This window comes from Vidua macroura, chromosome 5, assembly GCF_024509145.1.
Source record: "Vidua macroura isolate BioBank_ID:100142 chromosome 5, ASM2450914v1, whole genome shotgun sequence".
In the NCBI taxonomy this organism is placed as follows: domain Eukaryota; kingdom Metazoa; phylum Chordata; class Aves; order Passeriformes; family Viduidae; genus Vidua; species Vidua macroura.
The window spans coordinates 51,685,083-51,703,245 of record NC_071575.1 but is presented as its reverse complement, the minus strand read 5'-3'; the positions used below and the strand labels follow the sequence as shown (position 1 = coordinate 51,703,245).

General features: G+C 34.8%; 1 protein-coding gene across 8 annotated transcripts in view; it reads left to right on the top strand.

Annotated features, from left to right (window-relative positions):
- The window catches only part of CADPS2 (calcium dependent secretion activator 2), a 284,824-nt gene that overhangs the window by 202,004 nt on the left and 64,657 nt on the right, over window positions 1–18,163 (top strand). For 5 of the 8 annotated variants that reach the window (XM_053977633.1, XM_053977636.1, XM_053977629.1 and 2 more), the window contains exons 14-17: window positions 3,632–3,733; window positions 7,862–7,925; window positions 9,997–10,120; window positions 12,569–12,589. In XM_053977633.1, coding sequence (XP_053833608.1) covers window positions 3,632–3,733; window positions 7,862–7,925; window positions 9,997–10,120; window positions 12,569–12,589 — 311 coding nt within the window. The remainder of the gene's footprint in view (window positions 1–3,631; window positions 3,734–7,861; window positions 7,926–9,996; window positions 10,121–12,568; window positions 12,590–18,163) is intronic. The other 3 variants (XM_053977635.1, XM_053977634.1, XM_053977632.1) reach the window with 1 other exon arrangement.

Sequence of the window (18,163 nt, the reverse complement as noted above, 5' to 3'; positions counted from 1 at the left end):
GCTTGTCAGTGTTCTTTCATCTGATTGTACATCCTGCTGGATATAAAAACAAGTACTTTCAGAAAGCACTGAAGCCTTCTAAAACAATTTGTTTCTAGAAGAAAGGATGCCTTTAAGTTTGGTTTTGTTATTTCAATGTCCTTGAAATGTAGTTTATTACAGAAATGTCTTAAAGACCTTCGCTGAAGTATTAGGTTTTTTTATTTTGTTTTTCATAATAATTTCCCATCTTGCTCTGGCAAGATGGCAAATTCTTTTTGGTCAGCCTTACTGCTCATACCTGTGTGTATATTAGAATATCAATCTGTACATTACTTTCCTCATACTCTTTTTTTCATGACACACCAAAGTGATGGTTTATGTTTCTAATGAGGAAAGCACACTGAAAATATTTTTATCATTTTTAAAATATGTAAAGATGCAAAAAAACACCATTTTCAATGATATTCCAGAGGAAGAAGGCCAGGCATGTTCAGTTAGTATTTCCAAAGCTGTCTTAAAAGCAGCCTTGCTTAAGGAAACAATTCTCTCTTCAAGAGGCCACTAGGAGAAGCTGTTTCCAAAGTTGAGGGCTGGAAACAATCCACAGCCAACCCAGTATCCATATCTAATTCCTGTTGGAACTGGAATACAGTTTTATCTTACCTGCTGTAGGTCTTCACAGTAATCTTCATCCTACAATGCATCAAGTACCTCTGCAAATTATTGCAGGTTTTAAGACCTCTAGAGATCAAAATAATTCTAGATGATACTCCAAGCCTTAAAGGATATATAATGTGAGGAAAAACAGTCCATTGCAACAGGAAAACCAAAATCCACTGCCTAATCAGACAGCTTCTCTAGAGTAACTGCTGTCAGGACAACAACCTTGCAAGATTTTTGCAGTAAAAATTAAGTTTTAAAATTCTGGTCAACCTTTACTTTTGGTTCATTATTTAGGTGTTAATGGTTAAACAGCTACTTTCCACATGAATTTACTAGTTCCACTTCATGAGATACTTATTTCAAATCTCTTCTGATATTTAAGTCTGAGTGAATTAAGCAATTTGACTTGTGACCAGAGACAACATTATATCTGTGCCAGTTAGATTGTGATCTAAGCAGATAAGACAAGCCAATCCAAATCCAATTGACAGAGTTCTCAAAAAATGGTAAACTAATGTGAGTGAGAGAGAAGGCTACTCAGGTTTTGAGTGTTCACTGTTTCACCTAGTTCTCTAATTCTAAAAAATGTTGTGAACAATAAGGAGGAAGAAGAATGTGGAGGAAAGGAAAATTAACTCTCCATTACCTTCTTGAAAAGATGATGTTAAAGTGAAAAACTCTTCTTAAGACAGTCCATCACTTTTCTTGGCTGAGTTCTTGTAAGAGAGTTCCCAAGCTGCAATAGCAAAGCTTAGTACTGGTTTTGAATTGAAAAAAATCAGCTCCATAGTTCTGGCATAGTTTATGGATGGCCTAAACCTTTGAAAACTAAATGACTCTGTGAGTCTGATTTTCCTTGCAGGCACAGTAATCATATAATCAGAGTAACCAGATCAAAACAGTGCTATTTATTTTATTCAGTCTTCAAAGTAAATAAAGGAAAAATATCCAGAAGTTTAAATGAGTGGAAGTATTAAAGTATTTATCTATTTTTAATATTTCAGCTTATCTCTGAAACAGTTTCCTTTTTTCCATGGATTCTTTTCTAATCAGTAGTAGGTATATATTCCCTAAAGTAGAAAAATTATCACCAGCATGATATGTCTCAGGACTGTGTTGCAATTTTATATTATTGTTGCAATAAAGTTTGGAAGAAGAAGAGACAAAATTGTGGTTTAGACTTCATGCTATTTTCTAAAAGCATATTTTCAAGAGATGACCTTTTCAGTGCTATCAGTGGTCATTTTACAAAACCTTTTTGTGTACTCCTTCTTCTGGGACATCTGCTTCTATGCAAACATATATTTAGCAGTTCTGAAAATTTTAATTGTTGTCAACAACGTTCCTTATGACAACAAACTCAGTGAAGTGACAGGCCCCTGGTACATAGTGATCCCAGCCTTAGTGGTGCAGGATGACATATATGACATCCTACTGGCTCACCTTTTTCACTTACTGTTATCTGGACCCCTAGGTCTTTGCTGACATATATATGACATGCCTCAGCGAGGCTTAATATGACAGAACTATTTACTTTATCAATCCAGAGCGCAATCTCTCCTGACAATGAAATCAGACAGTGCAATTTACTTAAATTTGAGCTCATTCTATTTGTCAGAAGGCTGAGGTAAAGTATGCTGGCATCCATCAAAAGAGAGAAGATAAGTTTTTTGCTCTTTCACATCAAATTTATGCAATGGTGTATTGATGTGCCTCGCTACTCCCATCCCCACCATATCTGATTTTTTATTGTTGTCTTCACAATAATTTAAGGAAATCAGGCATTCTTTCCACCTTGACTTGACAGGTCAAAAATATAAGTGATTTAAACAGTGAGAGAATTGTTTATGTCATGACCAGGTAGCAACTTATCCCTTCTAGGTTTAAGTATAGTGCAGAAAGTTAAAGAAACAATTTAGGAAAAAAGATGCTCACAGAATCCTAGAATGATTCTTGGAACATTCAGAATGTTCCCAAAAAAAGAATGTTGTCTTTCTTTATGTCATTTTACTACAATTTTCTCAGTTATAGAAACACTAAGATTGTTTTGGAGGCTCTGGAGAAAATACAGGACAGAGCCACACATAGTGTCAGGTTCAGAAACTCAGGTGAGACCTTGGAGTTAAGAAGTTAAGAAAGTAACAGGAACATTTCAGACACTTCTTTTTAAAGTATGCAGTGTGTGAGGAAGTTGTGACTGCATGGCAAAAATAATATTTGGGAACTGTGTATTTAATGTTTTTTTACTTTTGTCATAATTTTAATATAAATACATTAGTAACACTTTTAGGCTAAGACTTTAGACAAAGTGTATGTTTAATATACTAAATATAAGCTCATTTTTAAATATTGTGACTTAAATGTGATATTTTAACAATGCCAGTGGTTTTGTTTTTAAAAGACTTTTTAGTTATATCTTTAGTGCTGCACCTATATGGAAGTCTTGATTACGTGATACTATTTGTCAATATAGGATAGGGAATCAAACTCTGTCCTCACTATGCAGGATTCCTAGGTGTTGCCTGCTGTGGCTTTTCTCGCTGCAGTTTCCCTCCCACCTTTACTTTAAAATCGCTTCTAGCTATATTGCGCCTTTAGGAAAATAAACAGAAGATTCAAGGAGATGAAATTTAACAAGATTTGAGTAGACCTCTCTACTGTGACAATAGTACTAATTTTCTTGAGAAAAGATATTGTCTTTTGAAAGTGTTTGAGAGAATTATATGCAAATTTGTGTTCATATTGAGATGATGGAGAAACTTAGGACTTGAATGCAAAAGTTCAACTCCAAAGTTAAATTCTTTGTCCAGTTGCAGCCTGTTCTTTAACTATATTTACAAGTAACTGCTTATCCTTTGAGGCAATGAGAAAGAGGAAAGGGGAGTTAACACTCATGTTAAATGAAAACTTTAGAAATAAAGATCATTGTCCAAAGACAAATGGGCATGAAGAGATATCAATGATTATTAAACATTTAATATTACAGGCCAGATGGAATTGGAACAGTATCTGTGGAAGAGAAAGAAAGGTTTGAGGAAATTAAGGACAGACTTTCCTCCCTTTTGGAAAACCAAATAAGCCATTTCAGGTGAGTATATAATTTATTCAATGAATGCTACATTTTTTTCCGGAAGAATTTTCTCATGGTGTTTAATTTTGGTCTTGAACGAGTGGAGTGAAAATAAAATGGTCTGCTTGCAGAGGAATAGCTTAAATATGGAACAATTTATTTACACAAGTGGTTGTACTTGAAATTTATTTGTGTAATATGTGAGTTGATAATATGATAGAAAAGATTATGTAAGAACACAGGCCTTGATTTTGTTGATTTTTTCAAAGTTCAAGCTTTGTATAAGTCTAACCAAGAAAATTGTCTGAATTAAAGTGACTGTGCCATAAGTATTTTTGGATTACTATGGATCAAGAAAATCATATGAGTAGAGAACATCTTTAATAGATGGCAGCTAAAACTTTGCTTCATGTTTAATGTAATTTTCTTGGTTTCATGATATACTTATCTTTCTTAAGTTAAGGGAAGTTAAAGGTCATCACACTCAATAAGGAGTTTGTCTTATTAAGGACTGTCAAAACCAGCAGAAGGTGTTTAAAGAAGGAGTACAAGACACAGAGGAAACATGGGATTTCCTGCTATTTTGTAGCAATTGATGATTTCTGAAACTTATTATAAAAATTGCAGATAGACCACCAAGCCTGTTACTTGTCACACTGAGCCACCCTATTTGCTGCTATTCTGTCAACCTAATCCTTTTAGTCTGTATTTATAGAAATTTTTTGTCTCTGTATCACATCATAACAGCCAGTTCCACAGTTCAAATAGTTCTTTGTGAAACAGAACTTTCGTTTGGCAATGTTGGCTATGAGTTTGTTGAATGCCTCTCTGGTTTGATGAGGTAAATATCTGGTATTCAGTGGCATCATAGGTCATTGGGGATTTTTTTGAGCATAGAGGACATAGTTGCCTTCACTTGGGACTTCATATCCATATTAAACTAAAGAGAGCTATGGTTCTCCTTGGAGAGTATTCCTTTCAGGGAAAAACAGCGGTCTTTCCTTTCCTCTTTCCTCCCTTCCTCGGGAACAAAGAGCTCTTGCAAGGGAAATGATACAGAGCGCTCCCTACCTTCAGGCCTTCACATGCATGAGACTAATTACAAAACTAGTCTAAAGTTTAAATAAGTCTAAATGTCTAATAAAGTCTAAATGATCTTTTGAGTTGGAACACATGAAAATCCCCATCATGTCCGCTTACCTACACGTTAGAGTTACGTTGATGAGCTTGGGCTGCAACAGTGAGCATAGAACCTTTCTGCCTCAGTCTTGGTGGATTTCAAGCAAATTTAAACAGCATTAGAAATTCCTCCTTGAGAGCAATTAAATGTGTCATTCAAACATGAATGACTTCATCCTTCAGAGTACTCTAAGATTTGTCTTAAAATCCTATTTAATCAATACAGACAAACTGTGCTCTGTCAGGTGAGGAGTAATTACTATTTCTAACTGTGAACAAATATTAGAAAAAAAAATAATAGGGGAAATGTCTGGATTTAAACGAGGATACTGGCATAATACTGGAAGAAAGAAAAAAGATAGTGCCTTAGAAAGCACATAAAGTCACAATGTAGGACATCCTGACAAAGCATTGGAAGTAATATTTTAAATAAAACCTTGACTCAAGAGATGTATAAGGATCACTGCTGTCGATTAACAAAGAATAACCTTGTCTGTCAGATTGCTTTCTTATGAAAACATGGTATTAAAACAACTCCATATTTCAGTTCTTCAAAATTGTTATGATAGCTGTGAAATGCAGAATATTTGGAAAAATACATTAAACAGAGAGGAGTTATGCAGAGTATACACTGATTTTCTCTCTTCGGCCTTACTGTCCTTGAATGCCCTGTATTCCCTGTCATCAGGTAGTCCCACCATCTCCCAGGTTGGTTTCTTGTTTCCACTGTCCTTTCTACTGTCAGTTTGGGCATCCATGCTGTTTATTTGTTACATTTCCTAGAAATTTCGGAGACTTTCATGCCCTCCATGTTCAGATAAGTTTTATTATTTTTAAATGCCAGATTCTCTATGGTAACCTCTTTATCTTCCTCATGGAATCACAGAGAGGGTGTCAGATTGTTTGTTACCACTTTGGTTTCTTAACTGTGGCATGCATTTGGCTCCTACTTCTTTGAATTTTACCTCAGGTTGCTTGTAGGTTTCTTGCTTTTTTTGAATGTATCTTTTGCTTTTGTTTTTCAAGTTCTTCATTTTTTTCATAGATCCCATTATTGAAATTGTATGTACATGTACTAAATATACGTGTACTGAATTTTTTGGCCTGTTCTCTTTTGCTACCTTGTTAAATTGTATTGTCTTATGATTATTACTACAGAGCACCTCTTCTGCTCTGCACCTCTCAAACTATGTCCTCTTCACATTTGAGACTGAATCCAGAATATGTTTTTTTGTGGGTCTTAAATTAGCAGTTCAAGGAAGCAATTCAAACCCGTGTCCCAAAAGATTATCATTATACCTTGTCCTAATGAGGTATCAGTCAAGTGTATATGTCTAGAGTTGAAATCTTGAATTTGCACCTCCTCTAATCTCACTTAACATTTTGTAATCACACTAATTGTTCTAACTAGGGGATCAGTGGTACAGACTTTCAAGGATCATCAGCATTTTTTTTTCCTCTGCAATATGTTGATACTTATTCTAAGCTTTGCCCTCTCTCCATTGCTTAGTGTTGTGTGCACTGGTCAGCTGTCATGGACAGTTTAATTGAAGAGTGCATGTCTCTTCCTGCCTTCTCAGAGCAGCTCTGAACATTTACTGTGTCCACTTAAGTGACTAGGTCACACCCATCTGAAAAAGATGCTCTCCCTTGCCTGCCAACTGACCTGCACCTTCCAGTTTTAATACTTCCCTATGGCCTTTGTAATTTTCATTTTCACTGCTATCAGCCTGGTTCCATTATGATTAACATACAGTCAGCCCATCCTGTGCTAGTGGCTGTCATCTAAAGTAGTTCTTAAGGTACTTACACCTTTCCTCTCTGTCACCTTGTCTACCCACTGAGACTTCTGATCTCTGCCAGCCTCTCAGGCATCAAATGTAGAAGAGACAATATTTCTGAGAAAGCTATCATGAAAGTCTTGGACTTTAACCTCTTGCCTGGCTGTGTGAATTTTATCCCTGGAGTCTTTACAGAGACAAAAGTAAATACTGGAATTCTTGCTGCAGGAAATCCTGTTTTGACCTCATTTATAAGGCTTTATTTTGGCTGACTAAAATGTAGATCTAAAATTCACTGGTCTGAATCCTTTTATCATTAGAAAAGATTTGACTAGTGGAAAACATTAGAATAGGAGGCTACCATTCTCAGTGAGTAATAATAAGAAAAAAATAATCTCAGCAAAGCAAAAAATCCTTTTTCCAATTGGGGATATCCCAGTAAGATTTTATAGACAGGATTAAGAGAGGTTACAGTTGCCTGAGCACTGTATTCTCATAGACCTGCTATATTGCATCATTAAGCAGACAAAAATAAAAAATAAAGCTATGAATGCAATCACTTTTTAATTTACATGATTTTAGGAGTGGGTATGGTTTAAGTTGTAGCTGATAAAATTTAAGATAAATGCTTTTCCAAGGTATTTTTAATATAATACAAAAAACACAGAATATCTGACAGCATTGATAGCTCCAGAAATTAAAATATCTGGTATTTTATCCTTGTCTTAATCCAATTTTAAAATAAAATACAATATACAGAATGTTGCTTCATAGGTCCAGTAGCAGTCATGGCTACATGAGAAATAGTACCTCTTTCCAGGAAGATGACAATTAAAGTCATCAGAGACCTTTAAATATTCTTCATAGCTGATAATTTGGAAAGTGATGCTTTCTGCCTTTTAGTGTTTTTTCTGCACTTAGGCCTAAAATGCTGGTAGGCTGATACTACTTTATATGTATGTACTCCATGGTACAATACTGAAGAGGCTTTCTGCTTTTTTTAGTACTTCAAGTATGGGAGTTTTCTGTTAACATAATGCAAGTTGTATGCAGATACATCTTAAAGTAAATTCATAAATCAGATTTTATAATTCTGGTAATTTTATGTTCCTCTTATTTTTTTTTCTTTCTCCTTTTTTTTCTTTTCTTTTTTTTTTTTTTTTCTTTTTTCTTTTTACTTTTTAAGATACTGTTTCCCTTTTGGACGTCCTGAAGGAGCTTTAAAAGCCACACTTTCATTACTTGAAAGGGTAAGTTTAAGAACATGTTTTAAGTTCTGCTGAGCCTGCATTTTTCTTTTGCGTTCAGGTTGCTGAAAGCAGATTCATGTCTTCTCAGGTATTTTACTTCTGGTTTGAAATGCTGACTGGAATGATGGTTGGTTTTGTTTTTCTCTCATTGTCTTCCACAGAGGCAAACAGCTGTTTTCTGCAGGACTTATTTACTGGACTTTCACTTCAAGCCATTGAATTGTAGTCAGTGACTCTGTGCCTTTTATATTTAACACTTATCCAGCATTACCCCTAGAGTGGTACAAGTCTACTCTACAGCCCCTATTTCCTGCTGTTTATGACTTCTATGCTGCTGTTATTGTCTATACTCATATGTAATATTAAAAACCTTCTCTATAATTCAAATAATACTCCATAAATGCCTTATCTGAGTCAATTTAAGAAGCAAAAGCTATACACAGCAAATCTGACATGGGCAGCTACAAATGTAAACTCCTGCCCAGCAAATCCTCTTGTATTGACTGGAAAGGAGAATACCTCATAATGATAAAAGCATCTCAGTCATCTCTGTGGAAAAAGGATTTTAAATTCCAGCAGAGATTCCAAAGGAATTGTATCAGCAGGAGTCTGATGAAGGTATGAATTCAAAAAAAGTTTAGTACCCAGGCTGTGTTGCTTTGCCAAAATCTGAGAGGTTTGGTCCCGGCAAATATTAGTTATTCTGCCGTGCAGAACACTTCATGGATAGAAATTCTGTCTTAGAAAACCTCTGCCATGTTCAGAAAACACATAGGGAGTCTAGGTATATATGTTTTATTTCACTTACCATCTCAGTGATTGTAGTGCTGTCTAGTGTAGAGCTGCTTTGTGCTTTTTGAAACATCCATTTCCTGTCCCCTTTCCTGCTGTTGCAAATGGTAATGGTGCTCTAACTGGTGCTCAAGCAGCACCACTGTCAGTCTTGTCTGGGAATAAATGTGCTTTCCTACATTTGTGAACACAGAATAGGTTAGAACCATCTTATTTTACCTGTCTTCGTAAAATTTGAAAAAAAATAAGACCAAGAACAAAAGATTTTGAATACTGTAAATTCACTTGTCGATAACCAGAAGTTATTGATTAAAAAAGCAAGTAAACACAGATAGAGAAGTCATATTTGTGTGCAGGTATTCTAGAAATCTGTTTCACAGCAATGTCTTCCTAATAGCTCCACTATTGCTAAACCTGTTTCTTTCCTACCACATCCTTTCAAGACTGCATCTCTTGCTCCCTCCTTTTAACAGTAACTTTTAGGTGTATAAAGGTGTAGCTTGTCCAGGGATCCACTTGAGAAGCATTTTTTTTAAATCTGAAATTTTATTATTTACATGAAAATGTGATAAAAATAGTTGAGTTTTGTTTACACTTACCTGTTGAAAGTTAATGGAGTGCAGAATTAAAATAAAAATGCAAGTGAATTATCAACACTTTTTTTAACATAATCCAGAGTATATTATGCTATACTCATATAAAGGGTATGGATTCTTGGTTTACCTCAACAGGTGCAATAGGTGAGGTAAGAACTCACATGTTTTGAAAACATTTATATGGAGTGTTCTTCTACTTGTCCACAGTAAAATGTTCTGCTGAAAGTTCAATGTTTTCCCTGTCCTCTATATAGATGACATTTTTTTCACAGCAAGGACATATTGAATTTGAATAACTTTACCCTGTTGAAGAGTCCATGGTTCTGCATTGGTGGAAGCTTTTCCACAGGTGAGAACCAAGCCAATTCCCACAATCACATCTTCAGTGGTAACCGTGATCCAGCCCATCACGGAATGCTCTTGTTCTACTTGTCTCGATGTCATCCAAAGACTGACTGGCATGTTGCAAGTTGGCAAACAGGAGGGATAAATACTGGACAGGCAGTCAAATAAGGGGTGAACAGAAACTTTCAAAGATGAAGATCCACCAGTTGAAATAGTTCCTTTTTGACTTCTGCCTTTAATCATTATCAAATCTGTAGTAACTTTAGGATACTTTTATCCTTTTCCTGTGGGGTTTGGGTAATAATTGTAATGAAGTGGTATAATTGTCTCTGACACAGGTTTTAATGAAAGATATTGCCACTCCTATACCAGCAGAAGAGGTGAAGAAAGTGGTTAGAAAATGTCTGGAGAAGGCTGCCTTGATCAATTACACTCGACTTACAGAATATGCCAAAATAGAAGGTTAGTACAGCAATCAACTGCCGAAGTGGCTGTAAAAGCCAACAATGCCTATTAACTGCATATTCCACGAGCAGCCTTTTCCCTTTCCAGAACAAACCCCTTCCACAGCAAGGGGAAATGTCTCATTAAAATCTCAGCTGGTGAACTGTGGAGCTTTTTCCTATTCATTGCTTTAATATGCCTCCTGGGACCCTGTTTGAATAAAAGACTAGGACTTCCTAATTTAAGTTGCCCTTTGTTCTTACTTTTGAGCTCTTCATAAATTTAAGAGGTAGTTTATGGGTTATTTTTTATTTCTCTAGCTATTTCTAGTGACAGGAAATCCTTTCCTTAACAGCAGTGTCTCTACCTTGAAATTTGAAAACTGTATATGTATTCTTTTCTGAAGTATTTATAAGGTAGACAAATAGATAAATGCTATTTAGTTTTACTGCTCTGTTATCAGATGTATAATAATAATCTGATTATTAAAACCTTAATTACATCCTGATTTAATGAATTAAGAGGACAAAATACTAAGTTTGAAGATAATCAGGAGTTTTTCTGAAAGTTTGGTATGTTCTGTAAAGTATATCATGAAATTAACTAAAATTTTGCTTTAAAAAATGGCCAGGATGCACAATGTAATTTTACCATTTGTAAACCTTATGTAGAACAAAAAGGAAGTCATAATAGTCAAATGCCTTGTCAAGACAGACTTTTTTTCTCCATAAAGTACAAAAAGCTAGAGATACTCCTGTCTAAATGTCTTCAAGAACAGAAAGCTGTATACACTGGATTTTTGGAGCTAGAGTTAATCTCAGGAAAATATTATAGGATTAATTCTGGGGTTTTTTTTAAATATAAATTTTATGCATATTAATTTTTAATAGCATATATTTGTAGCAATATACCAGAAGAAACAGAGCTAGCTTAGGAGCAAATTGAAGAAGCCTCAAATATTTAGCAATATTATAAAGCCAACTTTTTTCCCATTTTTATCTCTGCTCAAATTCTCTGAAAAACATGAGTTAACCACTCTCACAAGTGATTAACAAAAGATCCATCTCATCACTATAGCAACCAGTATTATAGCATGGAAGTAACAACATGAAACCATCCTAGTAACCAGTTTATCATAATTAATTATGATATCATGTTGTGTTAAAGAAAAAAAAAAGATGAATATTAAATCTATTCTGGAAAGGAAAAGGAAAAAAAGAATGTTTTCCTTATTTTTATATTTCTGTATTCATAAAGGGAAATGTTAATGTTCAGTATTTAAGTCATGTATCAAACCTGTTGAAACAATGAGTATAAAAACAGAAACATTTTTATAACACGAAAAAAGCTTGCAAAAGATACCTGAAACACTGACAATAAAATGGATTGGAAAGATTTTTGCCATGATGTAAATAAATCTTTTCCCCAAGATTTTTTACTGTACGCTAGAGAATTGTGGGACTTCCCCTGAAGTAGCAAAGTTTGCACTTTGAGATATTCACACTGTTAACACTGAGTAAGCTGTAACAGCACATGAAACTGACTCCCATATTTCGACTTGCAGTTTTCTTTTTTGGATTTATTGCCTTTTGATTGGAACACAACTAGATTTATTTAAGTCGTTTTACACTCATGTAGTTGTAAACTCAAAGCACAGCACATCATTGCATATATAAAGAGAACTAGGTGAAGTACTTTTCTGAGAATAAAGTACTGTTGAAAGTGAAGGACTCCAGCATCATAACATCAGAAAATTCAATCCACTGGATTTCAATGGCAAGAAGACCTGTATTGGTATCTTTTGATACTCTGGTCATTACGAACATCCTACTTTTGTACCAATATAAATGTAATATTTTTCAGCAATAGGTTTCATTCTATTTCTTTAGGTTTATAGGAGCATTACTGTATCTGTGCACTAAAGTTACATTCTTCTCTTGGAAGTAATTTATGTTAGTGTTTGCATTGAATGCTTACTCCTCAAATTGCATACAGAAAGCATAGAGTCCTTATCTTTATAATATTACTGATGTCCTCAAATGTGGCTGGCACATCTTTTGGAGATTTTTCTCTTTTGACTATTTCTTTAGTGAACATCATATTAGTCAGTCAAAATGTAAATATTACAAGATAACATCAGCTATATACACCAAGAGCAAATACCTAAAAAATAGAGACACAAAGAAGGTTCTAATACAAATAATATTCTCATATATGATTATGAACTCCCATGCACAATCTGGATGCAAGTTCAGTGCCTGAGCTTGAAATAAAGACTACACAGGGCTAGTAAATGCAAATATATTACTCAGAAATATGCACCATTTCTCCCTCACATGAAAAAACCCACCATGTACACAAGATGTTAAGAAGCTATTGTCTCCTTATGTGGTATTTATTCTTCTCTAATTATATGAGTTTTATTTATGTAATTATGTTTTTCCTTTCCTATTTTTTCTTATTTAGCAACAGCAGAAAAGGACTCAGGTGATTATTATTTGTGTGCATGTCTGCATGTATTACAGGTGTCGTGTGTTGTCTCTGTTGTTATTATTTTTCTTGATTTGAACAATACCAAGATACTGACCAGAACATTTGTGAATATCAAAATTAATTTTGTTGTAGTTTAGTCCATGTATTTACACTGATACTTAATTATGACGTACCTATTTATTAGCAGTTTAGCTAATAAATAGGTATATCATTTTAGGCGCAGCAGTTTTCTGTTTTGGAATATGATGAAGTTGTATTTTCTGTGAAAGGGGTATAACTAAATGATTCAGGAAAGTTTAATTTTGTTAAATTCAAGAACAGTTTGTGTATTTAGAGAAATAAAATTTCATAGTCCTCTGCAAAAATTGTATCCATTTCGTAACAGGATTGCTCGTTATTAGTGAAGATATTGCTAGGAAAACTAATCTTGTAAAACTGGTTTTACATTTCTCTGATATGTCTTTGTTTAGTGATACATTTCTTTTTTTAGATATAGCTGAGGGTTACATGGATGGTAATTCTTTGTGTTCCTGATTACAGGGAGGGGGTTTTGAGTTCTTATATCCCAATATTTAAAAATCATCATACAAAGAGCACAGCTGAAGTAGTATTTGCAGCTGAGTAGAGCTGACTGCATAGAAGTATGAGGGATTGTGCATATCTGTACTGTGAAATAGAGCTGTGCACTGCTTTGTCTTACCTGACATACATACCCAAAGAATGATTGTGGTGCTTTGTGGGGTTTCACAAACAATATTAACCACAATTATGGGAAGGGGAATTGAGCTGGTAGTTCTCTTGTGATGAACTAATTTTCCATCCGGAAGGGCATACTGGTGTGATGATAACAAAGTTGCGTGAAGGTAGTTCAAAGAGAAGCTCCTTGCTGATGAGGGGCATGAAAATTACTAGCAAATTATTAGGACTACTTTTTTTTAACTACTGTGTGTTAAAAACACAATTTTTAAGTGAAGTAAAAAAATTCCACTGATTTCCAAGACTTTCACTGTCTTTTGTTTAAAAGCTTTAAATGCCCTGTAAATAGGAGATCTTTTGGAATTTTTAAAGAAGAGGGTAGGCAGTGTGCTGGTGGAATGGATATTCATGCCAGAGTCTGTAGTGTGAGTTGATGGGAGCCCACATTGCTCTCATGATCTGCTGACCCCTCCCATCAACAGGAGAGGTTCCTTAGGCAGGGGACTCCAAGTGCTCTGAAAGTCCTTCAACAGTTTCTCTCTGCAAGGCAAATCTCATACCATCAAATACGAAACACCCTAAAAACAGTTTCCCTTCTGTGTTAAATACCTAAAGCTAGATAGCAGAAATATTCCATTTAATATTTTTACACCTCTAGGTATTAAAGCAAATATCTCTTGAAATTAGAAATTCGGAAACAATTAATTGAAATTAATTGAAAATCATTTGGGACATATTAGAGATTTTTTTTTTCTTTCACCTTTGCGCTCCAAAAGCTTGCTTGTGCACTTTTATAAAATGTCTACACTTTTATACAATGTGTATCAGCTCAAGTACAAATCTTCCTTGTGCCACACACTTGCTAATCTTAGTTTTTCTCAGGCTCTTTATGTGGGAAACCCAAAATCATTAAGCATAGATGACATAGTTACAGGCACAGAAGTAAATAAACAAACAAACAAACAAACAAATAAATAAATAACTGTACCTGGTTTTAATAATTTTACATGCTTTGAAAAAACCATAGCCCTTCTTAACACAGGATAGTGAAGTTGTCCCTTAAGTGACCTGGCAAATAACTCGATTAGAGAATGGATGAGAGAAAAGCCTATCACATATAGTAAGTTCACTGTCTGAGTTAGCTGAAGCTAGAGGTTTATAGGCTGCGTTTATAATTTAGTTGCTTAATTAAATACCAGTTCTGACTAAAAATGCAACTGAAAATTAATCAGAAACTCAGAAAAAATAATTTTATTGAAAGGAGATAGACTGTATCCACTGGAATTTTGTGAAGCATTGAACATATTTCTCTGATGCAAAAGACAAAGCCACTGGGATGAATCACAATATGATGACATTTTAGGGCCAAATCCAGCTGTTATCTCTAGCTGGACTCCTACAGATTTCATCATGAACTTGATGTACAATATGCTTAGCCTTAATACCATATATTGTACTTTTGTGGAAAATGAGAAAAACTTTTTCTAGATAACTGTTGTTTACCCTTTAACTTGTGCACTATATACTGATAATGAATCTTGAATTTGAGGAGTGTCCGTGTTAGGTAATACAGAGGTGAATATGCAGATTCTTTTTTGGCACTGTCGTTGCCAAGTTCCCAGGTCTATTCCCCAAGTGCTCTCATTTTCACTGTCTCAGCTGAACGAGTCTCTGAATGTTTTTCCCAAAGACAGTGGTTACTTTCTTAATGGCAAACATGGTGGCATAAGCAGCACTTCCATCAACAATATTTGTTTACAGTCTGGATGACATTTTATTGAGCATCCCTCATCGTTGTACTGTCATGAATATAGAATAGGTTTTTTTAACAAAAACTACATTTGCCATGGCAATTTTACAGGGTTCAGCATGTCATTCCTTATTACATGTACAGCTGAATTTCTCATGGAGTAGCTAATCTGCTCAGTCAGTGTAATTACCACTATGAAGAGAATAGCAGGAAACCTACTATTATAATTTTGAACTGTATCTAAGAACTCTCATATAATGTTCTGGTAGTTTGCAGCAAGGGTTTATAATTTTTCAAGGATATGAATCACTACATCAATACATGAAAATCTCTTTTTAAGTATGACCCATTTTCATTTCAGCATATTCTGTCTTTGAGATTTCAGTACCTGAAAGCACTTTTTAAATTGTTTTGTGTATGGCATGTATTCCTTTCTTATTCAGTATTTAACTTATATTAACTCTTCCTATAGATAAAGTTGAACAAAAATGGACCTCCCAGATTCTGAGGCCAGAGACAAACAGCATTCTTCATATGCATTTTGCATACTTCCTATGAAGAGCCTATAGAAATTTGCATGGCTCCATCACCTGTTTTCTCTCCCTCAAAAAAGACAGCCTTCCTTACACAGACTTCTTATTTTTTATTTATATTTTATACACGTCCATACGCACAGAGTAATAAAATGCATTATTTATTCCTTCTCATAAATTAATGCTTTTCCCCCTTAAATTTATTAGAAAACTGAATGGCTGAGGACTAATTAATTTTGCTATTGCTGCTGTTATTGCCTGAGAAAAGACAGAAACTTACACATAAATACATTTTTCAGCACAGGGGCATTACCTTGCTGTGCAAATATAAAAGGGATTAAAGTGGTAAATGTCTGTAAAACAAATAGGGCAGTATTTGTCATTGTCTGTGGATATTAATTTCTGAGGCAATAGACAGATTGTAGTCTTTTAACTCACCATTTTTAAAATTCTGTAGTAACTCAGTATACTGGGCTCCTTCTGCCAAACCATTTGAATAAAAGGAATAAGAATAAATTCCATTAAAATTGGAGCAAGTAGTTATTCTGAAGTGTACAATTGTTCAAAGACAAATAAGTTTTCATGCCAAAATTTGTTTCTATCAGAAAGACTGCCAAAGGCTGAATAAATGCTAACTCCATACAAGAGAAGGTCAGGAGAAACTCGGAAGTTTGGTGGGTTTTAAGACATCGATCATTAACATACTCATTACATACATACAAGTTTCTAAAGGAAGGGTCATATGTAAATGCCCTCAAGGCTTAGAAGGATCTGTCTGGCTTAAAAAGAAGAACACTACAAATATTACTGAAGCTGAGAAGGCAAGTGGAGAGAGTCATTGTACGTGGAGAGGACTTGATTAAAGCTCTCCATGCATGTTCATTTCAGTGAACAAACAGAAGTGGGTTGCACAGCAGCATAGCACCTTCTTGGTGTCTGTTGTGCAACTAAATGGAAATGAGGATATGAGCAAACATCCCTGATTTCAGTTTTGGACCTGTAAAAGAATCCCCAGATTGTTAGGTCTGCATCCTGATATTCCTTTGTAAGCATACCTACATCCTTATTTAACAGTAGGGCTGAGTCAGTCTTTGTCACTGAGCTTCCCCTTTTCAGTCCCCTGCTTCACCCACAGGAAGGTCATTTCAAGTGCTATTTGTTGTACAGGTGTATCAGCACCTTTCAGTTAAATTAGTTCCCAAACTTAAGCATGCCAACCTTGTCCTGTATCCCAAATGAGGGAGGGATAGTTCCATCCTTCATTAGCATTTCATCATCTCCAGTTCCTCCATGCCCTACGATGCATTTTTAGACAAGAGCTTAGTACTCATGCAACCTAGGCTTTCATCACCTTGTCTCAGAGTATCTGCCTGTTCTTCATTTTTATCATTTCAGGAGTCTTTCTCTATTAAAGTTTGAATACCTTCTTGAACATTGGTGACAAGAACTGTGCAAAGTCATCCCCATGCATCCCCTAGCAGTACTGTTATACCAGAAATGTTCTATCTAATATAATCAAGGAACACGGGGTTCTGATATCTGTATCACGCTTGTGTCACACAGCCCTTCTGCGGAAAGTTAATTCAACCCAGTCTTAGAGTTTTGATCATTTTGAGCTGACATATTTCCAGTTTATAGGAAATGTTTATTGCTGTTCATGTGTCAAAATGTATTGTCCCTTCTTAAAGGACTTTAATATGTTTTCCTTTAACTCTTGAAGGTATTTTGATATATTTCTCTCTCCCATTCTTTGGAATTGTCAAATTCTTGTTACTTCATCTTTCTATTTCCCATGTTTTACACATTGTCATTGTGCTTCTAATATTTATTCTGAAGTCCCTGGTGAAAATATTAAGGAAGCTAAGATGAATCTTCAAGGAATCTCTCAAGAATCCTTTTTTTTGCACTTTCTCAGCACTGCTTATTCCATTTCACTTGAGGCATCTTCTTTATACCCCACACAGTTTCTTTTTTAATCCTCATTTTCTTCAGCTTAACTGGTAGTTTTCCCATGAGGCACAGTATCAAGTGCTTCATTAAAGTCAGAATAGATAAGATCCATTGAATTTCTTTTATACAAAAATAGCCTATATAGAAATGCACAAGTCCAGTTCAACCTACCTTTGCAAATCTGTGTTACAATTTATTTTATTTTCTGTTCATTTTATGTCCTCAATTAGTAATTTCTTCAAATTGTGTTTTAGTTAATAATTTTCAACATCTCTTTTCCCTTCCCCTTGCCTGCTAGCATTAGGTTTCTTGTCATTTTTCAGTAAGGCTCCAAAATTTAGAATCATAAAATATTCTGGTTTTTTAAAAATACTTTTTACTAAGTCTGCATTTTCAAGTGCCAGTTTTCTCTCCATCTGATAGGTGAGTTATTAATCTATCCAGTTCTCTTTATTCATGAAGCCTTTCAGTTTGGCATGTTTGTTATCTCTGAGTTTTATTCTACAGTATCAGGAAGTGCTGACAGTATTAGTTCTTTCCTCCTTTGAAGTGAAATTAGAAGTGAGAAAAAGAAGGAGAATACCAACTGCTTGTAGCTGTGTTGCGAAAATCAGAATACAAAAAAAATCTTATATAAAA